Source organism: Uloborus diversus, chromosome 3, assembly GCF_026930045.1.
Source record: "Uloborus diversus isolate 005 chromosome 3, Udiv.v.3.1, whole genome shotgun sequence".
NCBI lineage: Eukaryota > Metazoa > Arthropoda > Arachnida > Araneae > Uloboridae > Uloborus > Uloborus diversus.
In genome coordinates, this window is record NC_072733.1 from 191,628,533 (window position 1) to 191,650,598 (window position 22,066).

Sequence of the window (22,066 nt, forward strand, 5' to 3'; positions counted from 1 at the left end):
ACTTTGCTAAATAAGTTTTAAAAAATCCTCCTGGTCGTTTAATTCTCGTCATATTTTTGTGCAAAGATGTAATTTACATACAGTAGAACTTCAACGAGTGGCATACAGCGACCACCTCCGTTAACAACCAATTTCCCAAGACATCGATTTTTTCCCCATCGACTCAATGCTAAAAGTATTCCAGGAGAGGCCGAGCAACCCTCAGTTAGCGACTGTATTTATCTTTTAACTGAAAAATTTCTTAACTCTTAAATATAGACAAACTTTTTATATATAAAAAGCTTAGAATAGTTTTTTTTTCTTGGCTTTCAGGCATTGATACAACAACAGGATATCTAATTAAAAGTAATGCAGAAGTACTTGCGAAAAAAAACATGGGTGGGGACTCTTTTTTTTAGAACAGTTAAAGTATTTTTCGGTCCAAAATATGTAATTGTTAATACAAGCAAAAATTCAAAAATTAAAAGCATAAAATATTATTTTAAACTCTAGTTTACTAGTCTAAAATTTTGTTAAAATTTGTTTAACTAAGTAAAGTGCAATGTTGACACTCTTCTGAGCGACCACTTTTACTTTTTTAAGGACATACGTCTAAGATTTTTGAGATTGTTGACTCAACTTCTTCTAAAATGCTTCGTATTTCATCATAATTTGAGAGCTACTGATGGTGAAATGTTTAATTTTCGAAGGGGGCTGCGCAAGTTTTTAGACCATCTGTGTGTCATTGACAAGCAAAAACTCAAAAGTAACCAATATATAATGAATCAGTAATAAGAATAACGAACAACTTATATTAAACCGGTAATAATATGAACAATTTAATAACGAGATATTATTAATATGTCCGTGTAGTTCAGAATATTAATTTTAGCAAGAAATTCATTGAAAAACGCTGCTATAAAGAATTCTTAGCTACATCAAAAAATAATTTAAACTATCCATCAAATTTTACCAAAATTACTCAAAATGAACATTAAAACATTGGTCATCTAAGCTTAAAATGTTTATAGAGTTACAAGAAAAACCTCTAAACATGTGCAAAAATATACTAATTACAGTGTACTGCCACACGAAATTTGTTACTTATTCATTTAAATCAATGTTTAAATTATAAATTAAGTTTTTAAACTTCAAAATTTGTCAACGCATCAAAACTGTACAGTTTTGAATCATTGTTCCTCTTCAAAATAAATAAATATATATGTATTTAACTAAAACTTTAACCAGTGTCATACGGTTTCATAAAATAACTCAATATCATCTGAAATATATTGCTGCTGAGTTCTAAGTTAGCTAAAAAATGTTAGGCTGTGATTTATCAATCCTCAAACAACGAGAAAATAATAAGAGAAAATAAATTAATAAATCACAGTAATAGATATTTTTAATGCGATCAACCGTGCTTCAGAGGTGAAATGATTTAACCCTTAACTTTAACTCTCCACAAAACCTGATATCAATAAAGCATTAAAAATACAAAATCTGCAAAGATACATAAATCGCTATTGCCTCCAAAAAAAAAAAAAAAATAAAAAAAAGGAAGTTAAAAATCAACTATATTCGAATAGTAATAATAATCTAACAATTTGTGTAAACAAATTGTTAGATTTACAGCAGTTAGATTAGATAGGCGAACAATTCTAACAACAACAATTAGTGCTTTTTGTTGGCTAATTACGAAAATTTTCTTTTATTAAATTTGAAGCAGAAATATTTGCGGTATATTTATTTCCTTTTTACTACATAAAAACTTACCTAAACCTTAACTTTTTTCTACGTAAATCATATTTTTTCATCACTATTCATCCGTAAAATTTATTTATATGTACCTTATATATAACTTGATCATGAATGGTTTGGATTTTATTCTAAGGTAATTGGGTATGTCACTTCACAATCGTGAAACTGAAATTTACGATCAGACTTGCGTGTGAGTTCATAACATTATTTTTGTACAAAGAGCATTGCACAATCTGTACGTACTGGAGAATGTGTTGCAACAGCTCACTTAGAAATATTGCTATATATTGAAAACTACTCGGTCTTGAGAAAATATTGGAATCCAATACATTTAACATAGAAATTTAATTCATCTGTTATAACATCAAATCTCTTAATTGCAGACTACCATATAGTACGATTACCTTTTTACTTGAACGTTATTATGTAATCCGACATAACGCTAACAACGTCAGAGTATTACATGTTACACTAACTAATATTGAAAATTTATAATTTACCATCTGTACCCGCATGGCGATGCCCGTGATAAGAATTTGAAGGAAGTCCCTTGAATAAATGAAAATCCCCTCCCTCCTCCCTGATACAAAATAATAATTTTCATAACCTAAAATACGTATACACTACGGTGGTCACAAGGTATATGGGGAAAAAACTTTTTTCAACTAATCTTTTGCTGCACCCCCCCTTAAATGTGCCAATAGACTAGAAAATGTGATTTTCAAAATTTCAAGTAATTTTGATTATTAACACGTGCCTCAAAGAGGTTAAATTTACGAAAAACAACAAATTTTTATCTCTGAAACCAAAACTATTCAGTCTAAAAACTTCGCTCCTGTCTCAATTTATAGGAAATTTTATTTTTATTTTATTTTTTTTATTATTATTATTTTATTTATTTATTTTTTTTCCTTGAGTCTAACTTCATCTAAATTCTTGTAAAAAATTATTGAGTATTATTCAGGAATATAAATTGTATTAGTTATTTTAGTTAATGGTTGAAATCTCCTTATAATGTTATCAAAACATAACCAACAATATTATCCGGAATATATAGTGGCTCCCAAAAGTGTTCGTACACTTACGATTTTCAATGAAATACGCCACTATTCATTAGTTGAAACTAATATTTTGGAATGGGTATTTAATTATAAGATCTATGATCTATTTTCAACATCTAGATATCTCCAAATATGTTCCATTAAGTTTAAATCTGGCGACTGAGGAGATATTTTTAAGTTTAAAAACAATTTTTGAGGCACCAAACGCAAACGTTTGCTTCTTATCGTTATCTTGATAAAAAAACAAAGTTGTTTCCGATTACCAAATTTTAGGCTAATAGTTTAATTTTTTTTTTTAATTTTTAAATGAACAACATGATTCATTATTTATTCAAAAAATTCCAAACTTCCAAGTCTTGATGCTGATATGCACCCTCACACAAAAACAACTTCACCGTCCTGATTAACTGATCCAACTAAGTTCTTGAGATTAAATTCCTCAAATTTTCTTCTATTTAACAATTGTACAAAAATGTAACCCAAAATGTTGAATTTATTTTTATCAATATGTAAGACGTTGTTCCAAAACGTTTTGAGCATATTTGTCATTGATTTTACGACGGAAAGCGTAAGCTTTCTGTTTTTCGAACGAACAAGAAATTTCTACGAGAAGAGGTCTCATTTAATCCAGCTAATCAGAGAACTTGGCGAACAATTTTAGGTGAAACTTAAACGGGAAATGTTTCATTCAATTCTGCAGAAACTTTTTCATCACTCAAATGTGTATTTTTCATAATTTTTTAACTGTAAATCTCCGATCACGCTTTGTTAACTTTTCCAGTTGACCATTTCTTACCTTGTATTCGATCAGATTCTTGTCTTTAAAGCATTTAATCAAGCACTTCATTGTAGACTGGTATAAATTAACTAATTTAGAGACATTTCAAACCAATTTACGGCTACTGTGAGGGGAAAAAATTCAAATTTCGAATCGTGTTTGTTGTTTTTACGCATATCTACTGCCATTTAAAAATAAGCAGAATATTAGGGAATAAATAAACAAAAACTAAAGTCAAATGACTCTACAGTGTCATCACAATGCAAAAATAATGAAAAAAAAAAAAAACGACATATGATAACTTTAATCATGAATTTACTCGAAACTATTTCAGTGCACGATGACTTTTGTGGCGTATTTTTTCTGTGTCTCTTCGTTTTTTGACAAATTTCAAAAATAAAATCTGGCAATATTTGGAAAAAAGCTACTGAGTTTTATTTAGAATGATATGGGAATTCTGTGAAAAAAAAATTGGACTTCGTATTCGAATTCAGTTTTGTGTTATTTTGATTTTGCTACGAAATTTCAAGGTGTACAAACACTTTTGGGAGCCACTGTATGTTATAGCATTGCGTCAAAACTAAAAAAAATAACTGGATGTAAAACATATTGAAATTAACTGTTTCCTCTTCGGAGGTCAGCGCTGAACAATTGCTTAAAAATTTAAGCTTTGTTAGGGCTTTCTACCCGCTAGAGAAGTAACAACTGATTCCCAGAAAATAAGGTCTGCGTTTTCAGAACGTGGACTTGTTAGGGCTTTCGATAAAATGACAACAGTCCAAAAAAAGTGGTAATTTTAATTTTATGGCTCCTTTGTGCAGTGCAAAACTGCGTTTTGTTAGAACAGATGTACAGAAAAAGTACTGAGAAATCTACAAAAGAGTCTTCTGTACAGACAGAGATCGGCAGACAGAAAAATCTTCTGTATTTAGCATGTTGCTCCCACGTCTTAGAAGTAGTTTTAAAAGCAGTTTTCATTCGTGAAACGGGTAAGTACACTGGTCCTCAACAAGATATTTTTCAAAAAAAATCGAGCTTAATGGTCTCATAGAAGCAGTTCAAAGCAAGAACTGAAGATGAAAATATTAGAAGTAAAATAAGCAATCTAGATGAAATTTCCAAGCTTTTCTTTTGAGTTACTAAAAAAGCGGGCAGCTAGGGAGACTACAAGGAATTCATTCAACTTTGTTTATTATATTTAGGGAGCCTTCCTCCAAAGGAGTAAGTGGGTCCCCCCCCCCCCCTAAAGCTGAAACATGGATAAGTTTTCTAACTTTTTTGCACTGATCATGTTAAATTTAATTACAGTGATTTGTTTTGTACATATTTGGGTTCGTGGAATTTTTTTTTCTGAGTCATAATATTTAGTCAAAAAAAAAAAAAAAAACTGAAAAAAAAAAATCTTAGTTCAAGCAACATTTTTCAAAGAAGTGTTTCCAGGTTAGTTTTTATTGTTTTTTATGATAAATAATTTTTCACGTATAGTTTAACTTAAAGTTCATACAGCAACAAGAATTTTTATACAAAATATTATTAATTAGTGTTTAAGAGGAAGAGTTCCACTTACTCCGTAAACTTTTGCTATAATGGGTAAGTGGGTCCCCTTACTATGGGGTAAGTTGGTCCTCGTATAATAAGGGGGATTTCAAGATCAAAAACAATTCTGATTAAATATTGTAATTAGTGAAATACAAGACAACTATGATGACCTAGTAGGAATTGATAGTTCAGCTACAAAAACTGCTAAAGCTGGTGATTATGTATGTTAAACTTACATCAAAGTAAACCATAAGGTATCATGTAGGCCTAATGCTGGAAGTTAATGATACAAACTAAAAAAAAATAAAACACTGGTTGCAAGAACGAATAGAAATGGCGAGTTTTTATTGGCCTGGTGCAGAGGATGTTGGAATCATTATTGAGGATGAAGTCCAGTATGATGATAGTTCTTCCTTAACACACTTTAAACAGACGCAGCCATTTAGCGTTTACAATTTCTTTTACAGCTTATCGTTTTGGTTAATTTACCGAAATCGACCTTAATCAACTGTATTACGTTTATTCAACACATCTTTATATGTTAAAAGTAAAATATGTACCTATAGGCTTTCACAGATGTAAATTTCACAGACGTAATTGTTATGTTTTTTGTTTAAACATTTTCTGCCATACAAATTAAAAAGACAGCAAATATCTCGCAAATAGATGCATTTTCAAAAACATAGTTCATACTGAAAATTTACATGCTTTATCAAGTAAAACCTCCTCACCCCTTTTTTAGATATGCTTGATCTAAATTGAAATAAAAGGGGGGTGACCCACTTACCCCTTATTATGGGGTAAGTGGGACATCCATCTGATTTTTGTACTACAATCGTTAAGAATATTTAAAGCATCATTTTAGAAAATAATGATAAACTTTAGTTCATCAATAATCTCCAAGATAAAATAAGACAATAAGTTCAATTTTTTTTTTTCTTTCAAAACCTTTGTACAAGGTTTCAAAAACAAACTGTTCTCAAAAGAGGTCCCACTTCCCCTTAACCAACCCTACATCATCTCTAAAACAAAAAGAAAATCCCGCTCCCCCGTCGAAAAAAGGATTTATCTCAAATACGCAACGCAATTTCTATCAAATGACAATTCCGCACCCCTAAAAGAAAAAAGTTCTAAATTGAAATCCGCATTGTAAGTACAGCAAAATGTAAAAGAAAATCAATTTAAATACCCACACTTAACTTAACCAAAAATAAATACAGTAAAACGTGCATGATGCGTTTCAAAAAAAAAATTAAAATAAAATACCATAATACATTACTTCAAATATATGAATAATATTTTGGGGAAAATAAATTAATTACGTAAATTTTGTTAGAGCCACTATAGATTTGCTTTATTTTTAAAATTTTATTTTAGAACTACTTATTTACCGGGTAACACTTACTAGGATGTAATAACTTAATTTTTGGCTATTGACTTCTTAGGTAACGCTTAAATATTAGTTCTATTAATATTGTTTTCGTAATATGCACTCACCTTTACTGCGAAACAATAACCTCGATAGGTACGAAACATTGAACAAATGTTACGGACTTCACTTCGCTCAAACGTTGCTGCCTAACGTAAACGGAAGTTTTTTTTAATTGACAACATACATTTCGAGTTCGCGTACTTGGTCACCCCGTTTATGAACTCATGTCCAATATTATAGATAGTACAATACAGGGACATCGTGTAGGACAGAATTAACAGCATAGAGAAGGAAATTACAACGAGGGCAACGGGCGGGAATCGAGCCCACCACCTCGGGATTGCTACAATGACGCGCCAACCAACCGCGCTCCCGAGGCCCCGCACATGGAAGTATTTCTTGTCGAAAATTCAATTCCGAGTCACAACGGACTACAACTGTATTTATGTCGAGGACTGCATACTAAGTGCCTTGCCTCCATTATTTTTTTATACCGATAGATGGCAGCACCATCACCGGATCGAACAGTTAATGAGAATTTAGAACTAGACCAGGAGCTACTAGCTACCTGGTGCTAGCACCCCCAGAGGTATCGTTTCACTTGGAGGACATTGAGACCACGAACATATTTAACGTCGCCCAGTCCCCTTTAATGACGACGGTGGGTCTTCGACCATCGAGGTTCGAACTCAGGACCCTCCGGCCCCGAATCCAACACTCTACCGATCGGGCTACCACGGCCCTTTCTCGAAAATTGTTTACACCTTAAGCGCAGCACATATAGGATTCTAGTTCAGTTGAGTGGTATCTTTCCTTGTGACATCCAAAAATATTTATATTCCAGAGTGTTGTGGGGCGTGGAAGCTATAGAATAGGATGATGAACCGCCGTATTTATGCGCTCGCGCTCGTTCATAACTGACGGAATTTTATCGAGTTCACTTGGGGTACATTCGAAAACAAGGATCGTTCGCTTCGGTGCCACTGCAAGCGTTCAGAAACGCCTGCGGTGGAACTGGTGACGCCACTTAACCACGTTCGGAAACGCTGCGGTCGTTTTCGGCGATCGACTTGGTAGCAACCTGTAGCACCGCTGTCTGGAAGCGGTTAGCGAGGTCGCAAAAGTCACAAATTCTGTGTTGGCCAATCCGGTCGTGTTTCATTTTTGGTCGTAACGAACGTGACTTCCCGCATCACGAAAATTGCGCTTTGATTAGAGCGTCGTTTGCTGCTGAACTAAAACTACCGCGGTGTAACCACGAGTGTTCGGAAACACAGGTGTCCTACCAGGCTTCCTAGAGAAATTCCAAATAGGTCACAACCACACTGGGCGGTCATTCCAAGCTCGTCAGCTTACGAGATCGAGATTCTCGCTCACGTGATCGGTTGTGACGTAGAAATGTCACAAAGTAGTATTCTAATCTACTCGAACCTGCCCGCAACCTAAGTTCGAGTACATTAAAATGCTACTTTGTGACATTTCTACGTCACAACCGATCACGTGAGCGAAAATCTCGATCTCGCAAGCTGACGAGCTTGGAATGACCGCCCTGGACTAACTACGCGGTGTAACCGGTGGATCATTTCCGAACGCAGCCTTGTCTTGTTTGACTGTGTTTTAATAGTGCAGAAACGGGTATATAATGTACTTCAAAAAATAAATAGATGTTAAAACTTCTCACTCTCTGGAAGTTGCAGCAGAAACCCGCTATTAACTTATAACATTTCATGTCTTGTGTTGGTTTTCTTTCCTTTTCGTAATTTAGGGGAGTTATTCTTCTTATTACTTCAGTGTATATATTATCTATCTTTAGCATCACTCTTTTCTTTGTTTCCGTTTTTTATTGCTTTTCTGTTGCTGATGATAATGTTTAATTAATTAATTCTTGTAAATACTTTTGAATCTTAAAATATATATATATATATATATTACTCAAGAACTAAAAGTTTTAAAACAAAAGGGATATCACGTAATGATTTTTATGTTTGATTATTAATCACAACAAAAAATAACAATCATCAGTTTCTTTCACATTCTGTTACTTACATCACACTCGTATCAAGTAGCAGAATTTACGAAATTATACTATACTAACTTCGTTAAGCAACAATTTTTAATTCAGAATAAATTTGCTAGATTCGATGAATAACTAACTCAAATTCCCAATACACATTTAAATAAACTTATTTTATCTAATTACTAGTTTGCAAAATTACTCACGTCGAATGTTCAAGGCTATTTGGATGATCCCATATCTATCTAAACCATTTCCCGTCGATTTAATGCTAATGGTTTACATTCAGGGCGTCCATTAAGAATACTGCCATTGACCACACGGCATAGACGCAAGCGTTTGCAATGATGCCAAGCTAGAGCGTTGTGGACGACGGAATGAAAGAAAGCCATGCTCTTAGATGAGTCACGCATCTGTTTCGCCAACGATAGTCTACGCGTGCGAGTATGACGTCAACGGGAAGACTGGTCAAATCTCTGCAGCAATCGAGGAGAGCCCACCTGTGCGACAATGAGGTATTATTGTTTGGGGTGCAATTGCGTACGATTCGTGATCAACTTTAGTTCGTATTCAGGGCACTATGACGGCCAATAATACATGGATAATGAGCTACAGCTGACGATACTCCCTTACCTTCAGGGAGGCCCAATAACCTTAGCTAGCAAGATAACAACCGATCACACACTGCATGAAAAAACCAACGTGTTCTGTAAGTTGTGCAGATGCTTCCCTGGCCACCGGTCTCTCCTAATCGTTCATCAATCGAACACATTTGGGATGTGATTGGACACTGTTTGCAAACCCTGCCACTGCCGAGTGCAGATGAAGAATTGCGGAGAATTGTTGACAGGGCATGGAGAATCATTCCTCAGGATTCCAACCGTATTTTAATGGACTCTATACCTATAGGCGTATTGCTTCGTATATCGTAGTCCACAGCAGGGGCTATATCCAATATGCGAGGGCGTGCAAGAGGTGAGACTGCATGATTTTCAGAAGATAATTCCTTGGCATTTTAAATTCATTGTTACGCTCATACTTTAAGTGTATGTTTATTTAATGAGTGTTCATCACTTTGTTCTGCTGGAAACACATTTCAATTACTTAATGCACAATGTGCTTTCATAGAAACTTGGAAAAAAATATCGCACATCAACAAATACCTTCTCTGGGGCTCTTTAATTATGCAATCTTGGAGTGACACCAGATGATCTTCAAGAGTTAAAACCATAAAATAATATCTCGATAATTTCAAAGCAGTGAAGCAGTGATTTGACGCCTGGAAAAAAAATCACTCTTTTGAAAATGACTCTTTCAATAGTGAAAAGCCGATGCCCTTTAATATGTGTGACTTCATTTAAATGTTAATTAAATTTGTCTTTATTGTAGAGTTTTCGAACAGCAGCGGCTTATTTTTCGGCCTGTTAAAGCTTCAGTTCAATCTACAATTGAAGCTGTTATATAAATTTCACACAGATGTATCTTTCAATCAAGTTGGCCAACCAACTCATGAAATCAACTCAAGATTTGATAATAAATATTTTTCTGTATTTTTGGCTCTGTATTATCTGGAATGGATAACGAAAACGAAAAATAAAATTTTCCGATCATGAGTAAAATTTATAGCATGAGGAAAGAAAAATTGTTTTACGGCTAGAGACTAGACTATTCAGTGATGAGAAATGAAGCCTCACACAATTTTTAAAGTTGTCTGGGTGGTTTTGAAGAGCAAGGTCTGAAAAGTGTGTTTTTATATATAACTTTGTTAATTCAATTATTTTTACACTAATCGAGAAAGATCATTTTCATGTATGTGTCTGGAGGTTGGAGAACTATTTTCGAAGCATAATGGGAAAAAAAAAAAAAAACTTTTAGGTTTAGCTGTACGGGCAAAAGAATACGACATTGGTCATTGATGGATTAGTAACAAGACATTCTTCCGGATTCTAAAAATTGTGCATTAAAACTTGATTAAAAGGTAAAAACTGTGCTATCAAGATGTTTTGTATGCTTATTTACAATAGAATGAATTAAAATTTTTGTCATAAAATTTAAATTGTTTTTAAACACTATTTTTTATTGAAATTAAACCCATTTTACGACCACTTCCTGTTAGCCATGTGTGTTTTGTTCCATACTGAGATAATTTCAGAAACTCGACCCCTCAAATAAAATGCTAAAATGCCGCCCCTGGTCCACAGCGGTTCTACTTTCTAGTGAGCGGAGACTATTCTCACTCTGTGTTTTGAATACCGCTTCGAAATAAAGATCACTTATTGTTCGTAACCTGTCTCTCTTTCTATATGCCGTGTTTCGTCACTTTCTGGTCACCCTTCTTGAAATATAGACTCCAGTAAATTTTTACTATTTTAAAGATAATATAATTCAAGTTCAACTATGCCATGTCCGCAAATTCAGTACATGTTTCTCTGTACTGTAAGAATTTTAAAGTGGTATAAATTAACTTTAAATTTTCCTTTTTAAATATTAACAAATCGTGAAAAATGAAAGCTAAAAATTACTATAAGTAAATCAATTATAATAAGTACATAATATTTTTTTAATAATAACTATGACTACTTTTGAGTTATGATGGTATTTGCTTTAAATTAATTTAGTTTTACTTACTTTTACATCATAAAAATGAAATTTTATTTTGCACACAGCTATAATGATCCAAAACATAAATTTGCAAACTTTTAATGACGACGAGCGCTACGCATGCATAAAAGACAAGTTTCATAAGCATGAACTAGAAAAATATTTTAAGATGGTTTTTATGTAGTTATATTCTAAAATATAAGAAAATGCGGTAAATAAAGAAATTTGAAAAATGGCAGATGAGAAAGGGCACATCACAATGATAAAAAGATATTTCAGGAGGAATCATTCATCTACATAATCAAGCTCCAGAAAGCAAAAAGTACCGAGCAATAGTTCATTCCTTTGTTTATTTTTTTTTTCAGAGCTGTGTTACAAACAAAACAGAAGTTTAAGACATAAAAATAAAGTTACGGTGAGAAAGTGAGAGAGGGCAATACTTCGGTTCGCTTTTGTCCAGAAATTGATTCTAAAAAAAAAAAAAAAAAAAAAAAAAAACGCATTTTCAGAAATTAATCCAAAAAAGTTAAAAATAAAAAATACCGTAAGTTCAAAAATCGATCCTAAAAATAAAATAAAATAAAATAAAAACATGAGACGAAGATCTTCTAAAATATGCCATCTAATTTATATTACATCAAAGACTTTTTTTTTTTTTCTTTTTAACAAAGAAGACAATGAAAACAAGTTCTACCGAAAACGAAAACGGAACTACAACATTAATTTCTTTTGAGGAAGTTTTACAGGAAGAATATATCAAAGTACGTCTTGAGTAAGAAAGAAGAAACAAGCTCGTTTGACCGACATGCACCTATTTTAATCATTTAAATGTGAAAATGTGAAAATTGTTAGTGATGTCAAGGTCACTTGCACTTCTTTGTGGAGCTAGAATTAAGGAAAAGGCTCTTTCCTATACGTGCAGTTCCCTTTTTCTGTCATTATATTCTACTAAAAATTACAATACCAAGCTTTGAGAGGATTTCTGAAAAGTTAGAAGTTATTTTGAATGTAAATGCAGTATTGTTTTATTTTCTTGCAGTTTATTTCAACTTTTTCTCTTTCTTCTTATTATTTTTTTAATTTTGTTTTGTACGTATGTGAAAAAACTCTGAATATTTTGTTTTTTTTATAGGTATAGTTATTGAATTATTTATGCACTGCGAGTCTGAGCAGACACATTCACGTAACTTTTCTGGACTACTTTTTCTCCTCGTTAGAGTTATAGACGGGAAGTTTTTGAGGTCACTATTTAATATTTTCCGTATGATTCAAAATATAGAAGAAAAAGCCCCGTAAGGGATAGCTAAAGTAATGGAACAGGATCTTCCTGTCGACCTTTCTCGGAAATGTTCCCGAAATTAATACCTCTTGAATCAATTTTAACCGCTCTCTTTCTGATTTATGATAATGTTACTTACATTTTTTTTTTTTTTTGAATGAAACAAGAAGTGTGTTCTATTTCTATTTCAGTTAAATTTTAAGAAATCTAATAAAATTTGCTTTGAAAATTTAGTTCATTTGCATGAATATTTAAAACATTTATCAAAAAACGAAATAAACTCGTAACTTTTCCTAGATACCTCCTACACCACCTTTTATGGTATTCGAGCACGTTCAGGGCAAAATTTCCGAAACTTGTAGTGTAGAACACCATGATTTTATATTTGAACTAAAAACGGAGTGCCAGACCAGTGGTTTTTAGACTTAAATAAGTACACCTTTGCAAAGAAGTTACATTTAAGATGATTTTTGAGAAACGTGTTACAGATCGAAATTTTCCAGTAACACGAATGAAACTAATACTAAAATAAACTTCATACTTTGCTCAAAGAAATCTACTAGAGTAACAATATTTTTTGCACAAGTAAAGAATTTTAGGTTCAGTTGAATAAGCGTAATGAGATTTTAAACAGATTCTTAGCACTTTTGACTTAATTTTACAAATAAATGCCCACATTAAAAGAATATTTACTGAATAGAAATCATTTTAGTGCATTCCCTAGAAAGCCATCGAAAGAAAGTATTCCAAAAATATCTAAACAATATAACTATAATTTCTTAAGCTATCACGTTGGAAATGTTTAAAACTCTCTTGTGAAAAAACTGCGTTGATTTAAAACTATTTGGCAAATTTACATATTTAAGCTCAATAATACTGCTCCATTGTTTATCTTTATTATGTTCAAATTGGAAAAACATTTTATGGTGTTTGATACTACAAGTTTATGAAACATTACTCTGAATCTGTTCCGACATCTTAAGATTGCTACGTTTAAATATTTAAAAAGCTGCGTAAATAAAAGAAATAACAAGAAACTTTTTTTTTTTTTTTTGAGCAATCACGATTGCTTATTGCTTTTATTTGACTGTTTTTGGCGTTCCTATGGTTTTATTTTCCCGCCAGCACCCTATGCAGCATCACCGTCGACCGGCTCCTCACGATGTTGCTCCTCTACCGAAAGCCGTCTCGAGGTTGCGTCCATATCCTACATACACACACGCATACACACACACACATACATACACCTACACACACAAACAACTACCCATACACTCATGCCTGGACACAAACACACATGCCTACATACACACACACACTCGTGATTGCGAAAAACATAATTTGAATTCCAGATGTCAAAATTTAAATTAATTTTTATTTTTATTTATTTATTTATTTATTTATTTATTTATTTTGTGCTCATTACAGGAAAAAAACGCTCTTCATCGTTAGTCATTAATAAAAATTTATGCGCAGTAAAATACCCCCTCCCCCCAAAAAAATAATAATAATAAAATAAAATTAAATGAAAAGAGAAAAATTTTACTGTGAGTCACGATTTATCATAAAACGATTTCTCTGCTGGAGTAATCTTTGTATTGTTTCATTTACAACTGAAACTCAAAATATATTCACAGTCATGAAACCAAAAAACATAAATTGGTATCGACGTGACACTTTTTGACACAAATACTTATCCAAAACAGGAATATTTACTCTATTGCTGGAAAACAAAAAAGCAGCACCCCATTGAAATATTCACTTGCACCGGTCATTCCATTGAAAGTCGAGCGCATCGTGAAAAGAAGAAGAAAGCATCTCCTTACCTGGTTCGCATGATGCTAGCGCGGCGTGGTTCCGATAGGACACTGGCAGCTACCTTCTCGCCTTCCCTAACGTCCAATTTCAGAATCAGGTTTGGGGCAGCGTGGGCCCACAAACACTCCTCATACTACTTCCTGATGCTCCGAACGCCGCATCCGTCTTCCCCGCACACACAAACACAAGGCGGGAAAGTTGACCATCTCTTGCACATTTCAATTGACCTTTCACCCCTCGACTTAAATGTCACACTTTTCGTGCCATTTGAAAGTCTACTTTAAACAGTGGCCTCACTACAGGGGGAGGGGGAGCGGTCCGCCCGGGTGTCACCCGTCTGGGGGGTGACACCCAAAGTGGAATTGCAAGTTTTTGAAAAATATGAAGCTAAAATAAATTTTTAAAACTACAAATTAAAACAACGCCCCGGACCCCCATTTTTATTTGTTTTTTGTACATTAGCCCACTTAAAGTTTCGTTCTAACACAAATGTAGCTGTTTCCTGAAAATCGCACGAATTTCATTTTTCAAATGCTTTTTTTTTTCTTTTGCTTTTGTAGGGGGAGTGACACAAAAAATTACCGCCCCGGGTGTCACCTTTGCTAGGTACGCCACAGCTTTAAAATAGAGTGCTTCCATTATTTGTAGGTAGACTTTTGAGTCGAGTCAGAAACTTACAAGCTGTCGTCAAAACCCAATCTTGAATAATTTTGTGAATAAACCCAAAATCCGGAAAATTTCAATCAAAATTTCAAAAATTCCATGATCTCTATTGAAACCCCAAGAATCTAGATCTTGGGGGAGGGGGGGGGGACCCAAGCCCAGCCAGTCCTACATTTAATGTGTGTGCGTGAGTATACCGTGAGTTGAGTGTTATAACTAAATAACTATGAGTTCGGTAAAATAGAGTGTTTTACATTTGTTTAAAATTTTTGTTCAAAATATCAGATTTAATAAAATTTAGAAATGGTAGTTTGACAGCATTTAATTAATGTCTTCACATTCTCCAAATATCGTGCAAAAAACATCACTTTGCTGAGCTTTTCACAAAGCAGTATGAAATAAATTGAATTGTAGTTATCTAGTTATAATGCTCACTCCACGATATACATAATTTTCATATATCGAACTCGCTTATAACTAGCACGAAGGGATTATTATATTTGATCTTTATATGCGAGTACTCCTGAAAAACGATTTCGTGAAAAGATCATCAAAATTCATACCCTCTTGCTTTTTTTCAATAAATAAAATATAAATTATTCAACATTAAAAATATATACGCATATAATTAATATTACTATTTATTAAGCAAATAGAAAAATATAACTTGCAAAAGATAATAAGCAAATGAAATAAAACTTGGAAATTCAGTTCGAGGGACATTTCAACTTCTATCTCTAGTATTGAGCTTTCAAATAAACCTATTTCTGTCAGCTTTTAGTTGACTGTTTTGACCTGTCGTCAAAATCAGCCCTTAATCACCCCTCCCGCCCCCTTACATTTTCGTTTCTGATGAATTTAGAAATTTTGATTATCCTAAAATATCTTTTTAAAGCTAAGATTAGAGCATCATTACGAAAAACTTTTCAGCCATTGTTACGGTACTGCTTTAATTTGACAAATTTTCGCATCGCACCTTAAACCTTATTTACACAAATGCATTACTTTGCATCGTGTGGATTAACGAGCATGCATAAACACCATGGGAATTAACATCTTGTTCGTTGATGCATCTAATATCAAAATAATGTTAAACACCACACACAATGTGTAGGCCATAAATTGTGTAATATTTCAAACATAGAACTTTAGAAATTGTATTCATTTCTCCGAACTAAATACTTACTTATGGTCTCATGGCATAAGCTTTCTTCACTACATTTGATTTTTTGAGCAATCGCTATTGCTTATTGATTTTATTAGACAGTAGTTGATGTTCTTTGATATTATTTTTCCATGTTTAGAATGCAAACTCCTCTGGTGCACGCGCCTCCACGAGCATATCCCTTCCCCTGGGCGGTGGCGTCCATGTGCCTCGGAATCGACTTTATTTACACCCAACCATTTCGACTTTACCCAATACTTTCTGCGCGAAAACAGTATCCAGCCCCTGGAGTTTATTTGATTTTGGACACCTTGAATTCAAATTATGGTTGCGATCAACCATTAGTAAAACAAGAAACCAAATGATTAGGGTTCTTTTGCAATTCATGATTGCGAAAAACATAATTTGAATTCAAGATTTCAAAATTCAAACTATTTTTCTTTTTATCTTTGCTGAAAGATCTAGCAAAAATTAGGAAATAGTTATAAAGCCTCAAATTGCACCTAATTGTGTCTCAATGCGTATTACTACGAGCAAAATGTAAATCTTTATTTAGAACCAGTCCTAAAAACACTTGCGCCCTCACACAATTACCCTCCTTTGTTTTTTGATTAAATATCTTTCTACTTTTTCCTCGCCTACTAGAATCTGTAAAATAATTTTCCTGTTACACAGCATTTAGATGAAAATACAAACTACCCTAAAACAAATTTCAGTTCAATTTAAACATGAAAAGTTATTCTGAATGTGACAAAAGAAATATTGAATGAGTTGAGCAACAATAAAGTAAACACAAAGAGGGTAATAACATACGGTCTATTTATTTTACAACGATACCGTGTTGGAAACTAATAACGCGTCAAGATAACATTCGTGTAAGAAACGCTTTATTTAATGCATTTCTGTTGAAACGAATGGGAGCTATCAAAAGTTTACAGTACTCTTTGGTTGTCCCAAGTTAACCTTCAACGTCATTAAATAGGAGTAAGATTTCCGATTGCAGCTTTTGCTCGTAAATTACCAACAGAATATAACGAAATTGCTCACTAGTATTTAGTCTAGAATAGACTATAAATAAGATTCAGCAGTAGAATAAGTTTTTCAACTTTATAAAAAAAAAAGTCAAAATCTCATAAATGCTTCCTAGAATAATATGTAGTAATTTTCTTTTAAATAATAAATCTTATTTAAAGATGGCTCCCATTTGAATGCAATAAGAATAGTAATGGCTCATTAGTGAAAATGAGTTTAAGATTTTTAAAAAAGGAGGCTTTTGTTCCTGTTGAAGGGCTAAAATACTTGCCACTTTCTTATTTTGAAAATTAATAATCTACTTTAGTTATATATTGGTTGATGCACTAGTGCACTACGGTAGCATTTGTACTCTTCTTCTTTCATTCATCTCATTATACAGGGTGTTCCGTTTTAACCTGCCAAGACCTTTATTTTCGCAACCGTTAGTCCTAGATGTATGGAATTGCAAAAATGTTCAAAATCAGATGCAGAGTTAAGATATTGAAGTTTGAAATGGAAATGAAAATAAAAAGTCAAAAAATACAAAACTTAACTTTTTATAGGTCTCCTAACTTATTTCTAGACGCGAAATAATCTCCACTGAAAAATAATTCCAACGCAAAAAGTTTGACATTAGTACGACCAATATTCACCGAGATATGAAACGTAGCGTTTAGTGACTTACACCACTTTTCACTCGCCGTCAATAACACCTTTTGAGGGAAAATATAGTGGTTAACAAGTGTTTAAAATGATATGTGTGCAAAGGTTGGTTTTTCAAATTGTTCGAGGTTTTGTAGTGTGTTTTTGTGTATCACGACATAGCATTTGCATTTATTTTTGAATAGCAACGAAAAATATAAATACCTTGGGTTTTTTTTTTTTTTTTTTACTTCGACACCCTGTCATTCTTCTGAAAGGGCGATAAGTTCTAATCTAATCTTCTGTATGGTCCCTTAAAATTTTTAAATGGAATATCTCCTTGAGCTTGTCAAATCACAAATGTCAAGTTTTTTTGTGTCAGTAGTAGTTATCAATGGAGATTATTTCTCTAAATATTAGTTACAGGACCTATACCTTATATAAAAAGTTAACTTCTGTATTTTTGACACATTTTTATTTTTGCTTCAAACTTTCAATATTTTAACTCCACATCTGATTTTGAACATTTTTGCAACTGGAAGTATGCATCTAGGATTAACGGTTGCGAATATAAAGGTCTTGCGGGTTAAAACGGAACACCCTGTATAGGGGAATGTGGGGCAAAGTGTTAAGATGACTGAGAGTTTTCAAAATGAAAAAAATTGGAAATTTGTTTTGAAAATTACAGTACGTAAAGAAAGAACCTTGTTGTTTTTTTATATAAAACTTGCATTGAAATATGTTTTTTTTTGGGGGGGGGGACAGCAAATTTTCGCTTTAAAAAGAAAAGTATAAATTTTTCACTTTTTTATTTTTCATGGAGCAAAGTGAAAAATGATATATTTTTGTAACTAAATATTTTCTGTTCAATTATAAAAAATAATTTTAATCAAATGAATCAGTAAATAAAAGGTTGAATGAATAAATGAAAAGATACTGAAAAAAAAAAAGAAAAGAATAACTATATAAATAAATTAATTAATGCATGAGGACAAATAAATGAGTTAGTAAAAGAGTGAATGAACACGAAAATAAGTGAATTACTAAATTCAGGTATGTTAATAAAGTAATTAATAAAGAATACTTTAAATTAATAAATTAGATTGAATAAATTAAATAATTATTTAATAATTAAATGGAATTAAGTATTTCACTTTGCCCCGCATGTACTTGTCTAATAGTATAAAAATACAAATAAGCTTAATAATAAAACTGCATCGAATATTAGAAGGTTTCAATTAATTTTTTAAGTGTTAATTACAAGAACTTTTATCATTTGGGTCACTCCATATTAAATCAACAAATGGGCCGTGCCGCACCAATTTTGATTTTGATGAAATTTCGTAGGTAATATGTATCAATATTCTGTACCCCCAAACTGTTATCAATTTATTTATTTATTTATTTATTTATTTTTGGAAAAATTTTATTCCTGAGTTATAGCTATTTTTTTTTTTTTTTTTTGCTCTGCGGATGAGTAAAATTTGGTATTTTTGATCCTTTTTCAAAAAGCTTTGGTAAATTTATTTAAATTAGTAAGAAGATCAAACACATCTTATTTTAAAAATAAGAATGAACTTTTTTTTGTGCAGAAAAAAAAAAGTTAAGCCTAATTAGAAATTTTCGGTTGCCAAATCATGATTTGAAAAGTGCCGTTTTCGTCATTCTGAGCCTAAAAAAGTCGATGAGGGACTTTTAGTAGGAAGCTAATTTTTTTCCTGTTGTAGTTAGTTATGCTTACTAGAAGCACAGAAAAAAAATAGGTTGATACTAGTAGTCCTTCATGACGAAAAAATTGCTTAAACTTAAGAAAAAATTAAAAATGGGCTTTTTCACTCCCCAAAAAACGGGATGTTTGTTAGGTGATAAAAATTTGAAAATCCTAGAGTAAAAAGCCGTTGCATTGCCCTTTAAAACGAAACAAAAACTTGTCTTGTGTTTTTAGGTGTTGAAGAGATACAAACCTTTAAATAAAGCATATGTTTTTGGCAAAAAATATGCTTTGTAAATATAGTTAATAAAAATAAAAAACTATTTGTTTTTGAAAATTTCATTTTGGAAATATATTGCAATGAAACATGGTTATATGTTTTTTTTTTTTTTTTTTTGATCCAGTCTACTTGGCCTTTTTTAAGAAGTGTGCAAAAGTTATTATTGTATTGCTTTAAAGGCTTATATCTCTTCTACGCCCTAGAAAAACAAGACAGTTTTTGTTTTGTTTTCAAGTGCAGTGTAACGACTTCTTACCCTAGCATTTTCAAATTTTCATCATCTACCTCCACAGGTCGCTTTTGTGGAGTAAAAAAAACCATTTTTTCAGTTTTTCTTAAGTTTAAGCAATTTTTTTCATTATAAATAACAGCCAGTATCGGCTTAGTTTTTTTTTCTGTACTTCTAGTATACACAATCAACTAGAACAGGAAAAAAAATAGTTTTCTACAGTAAGTCCATCATCGATTTTTTTTTTTTTTTTTTAAGGCTTGAAAAGACGAAAACGGCTTTTTTTCAACAACGATTTGCCAACAGAAATTTTCTAATGAGGTCGTTTTCGTCATTGCGAGTCTAAAAAAGCCGATGATGAACTTACTGTAGGAAACTATTTTTTTTTCTGTTGAAATTGATTGTGCATACTAGAAGTACAGAAAAAAATGAGCCGATACTGGCAGTCTTTTACTATGAAAAAATTCCTTAAACTTAAGAAAAACTGAAAAAACGGGTTTTTTTCACTCCAGAAAATTTGTTGATTTTATATGGAATGACCCATTTAATAATACCAAAAATAATTGTTGACTTACAACAAAATATTACAATATGAGTATCAATTTCTGAAAATATCTTGTATTATCAGATTCTATGATTTTCAGAAGTATTTTTTTTTTTTCCTTGTCTTGAATAGACTACATGTGTTACTACAAAGTTAAAATATTACTAGATAGGTGGCGTTAAAAGCAAAGTAAACCACAGCATCTGCAAATTTTTTAATTTTTCTTTTTTTGATTTCTGTCATTTATTGTACTTGATCTTTATTGGACAAGCTTACTTATTCGATTTCCGCTGAAAATGAAGCACGAAAAAAACGTCAAATTCCAGCTTTTTACTGTTGTTAGTATGGATCCAAAAAGCGTTTCTTCAAATATCTTAAAAGTTAAATCAACATGCTGTGAACATTATTTCAGAAAGAAAGTTGCGTTCAGATAAAATTTGAGAAAAATAACTACGTCATCTTAATCTAACCCCATCAAAGTAAATTTTTTGCACTGCTTGCTGTATTGTTTATTTCCTTGTTTGATATTTGTTGTTAGTCATCTTTTATTAGCTTGTGATTTAACGTTCATTTTAGCAGTAAAATGATCTTGTTATTTTTCTTTGGATGAAAATGGCGCTTACTTAGTTCAGATATAGCAGTGAGGGAACAGTGAGACAGCCCCCATGAGTTTGTGCCTCACTGTTCCTATGGTACTTTTATGTACGAAATGGGAAAATTATGTGTTGAGTGGAGTTAATTACAACTACAATGTTGACGAAAATAGTAGCAATATAAGTTTGAAAACCCTGCACCAACACAGTAAGAGTATTGAATGGAGTTATGGCCATTAGATCGAAATAATATAGATGTATTTGCTAGATTTTATATAAATTATACGGCGTTTTTATTTCAATTTCGTATTTAATCTATACAACTTTAGTTGTTAACCCCGACACAAAATGGAAGTGGATTATAAATGCGACTTGTGTGTGTGTGTTTGACATAGCAACCCCTACAAATGAACCAATTTTGATTTTTTTTCCTTTGTTTGAAAGATACTTTATCGAGAGTATTTTTATATAGGTTTGTCCAATCTACGGCCCTCGGGTCATATAAGACCCGCTAATTTCATCACGTGCATTATAGCCCTTAAATGGAAAACCAGATTCTGTTTTTTTTTTTTTTTTTTTTTTTTTTTTAATGTGACTTGATGAGGCCAGTAACCTAGGATAAAACAAACGGCAACAAGCATTCATATTTTTTCTGGTCAATTTTGTCACTTTCAAAATCCGCTATCTCGATAAATGTGTGTCTCACTGTTCCCATTTACCGTGTCTTACTGTTCTCACTCACTGGAGGAACAGTGACACAAAATTACATTTGGTTTTCATTTTATTTTTCTTTCGCGTTAATTTTCTAAACTTACTTTTATAATACCTATTACAGTAACGCATATTGTAGAATTAAAAAAAAAATTGTTTTCAATTTTTTTTTTCATTATTAAAAATGTAATTGAATTTTTGTGTCTCATTGTACCCACTCTTCCTCTGTACCTTAACTTCACTGATAAAATT

General features: G+C 32.3%; 1 protein-coding gene across 1 annotated transcript in view; it reads right to left on the bottom strand.

Moving 5' to 3' along the window:
• Positions 1–14,281, bottom strand: part of LOC129219104 (uncharacterized) — an 89,744-nt gene extending 75,463 nt beyond the window's left edge. The window contains exon 1 of the mRNA XM_054853423.1: positions 14,271–14,281. Within this exon, the coding sequence (XP_054709398.1) occupies positions 14,271–14,281 (11 nt within the window). The remainder of the gene's footprint in view (positions 1–14,270) is intronic.
• Between the last annotated feature and the right edge of the window lie 7,785 nt (positions 14,282–22,066).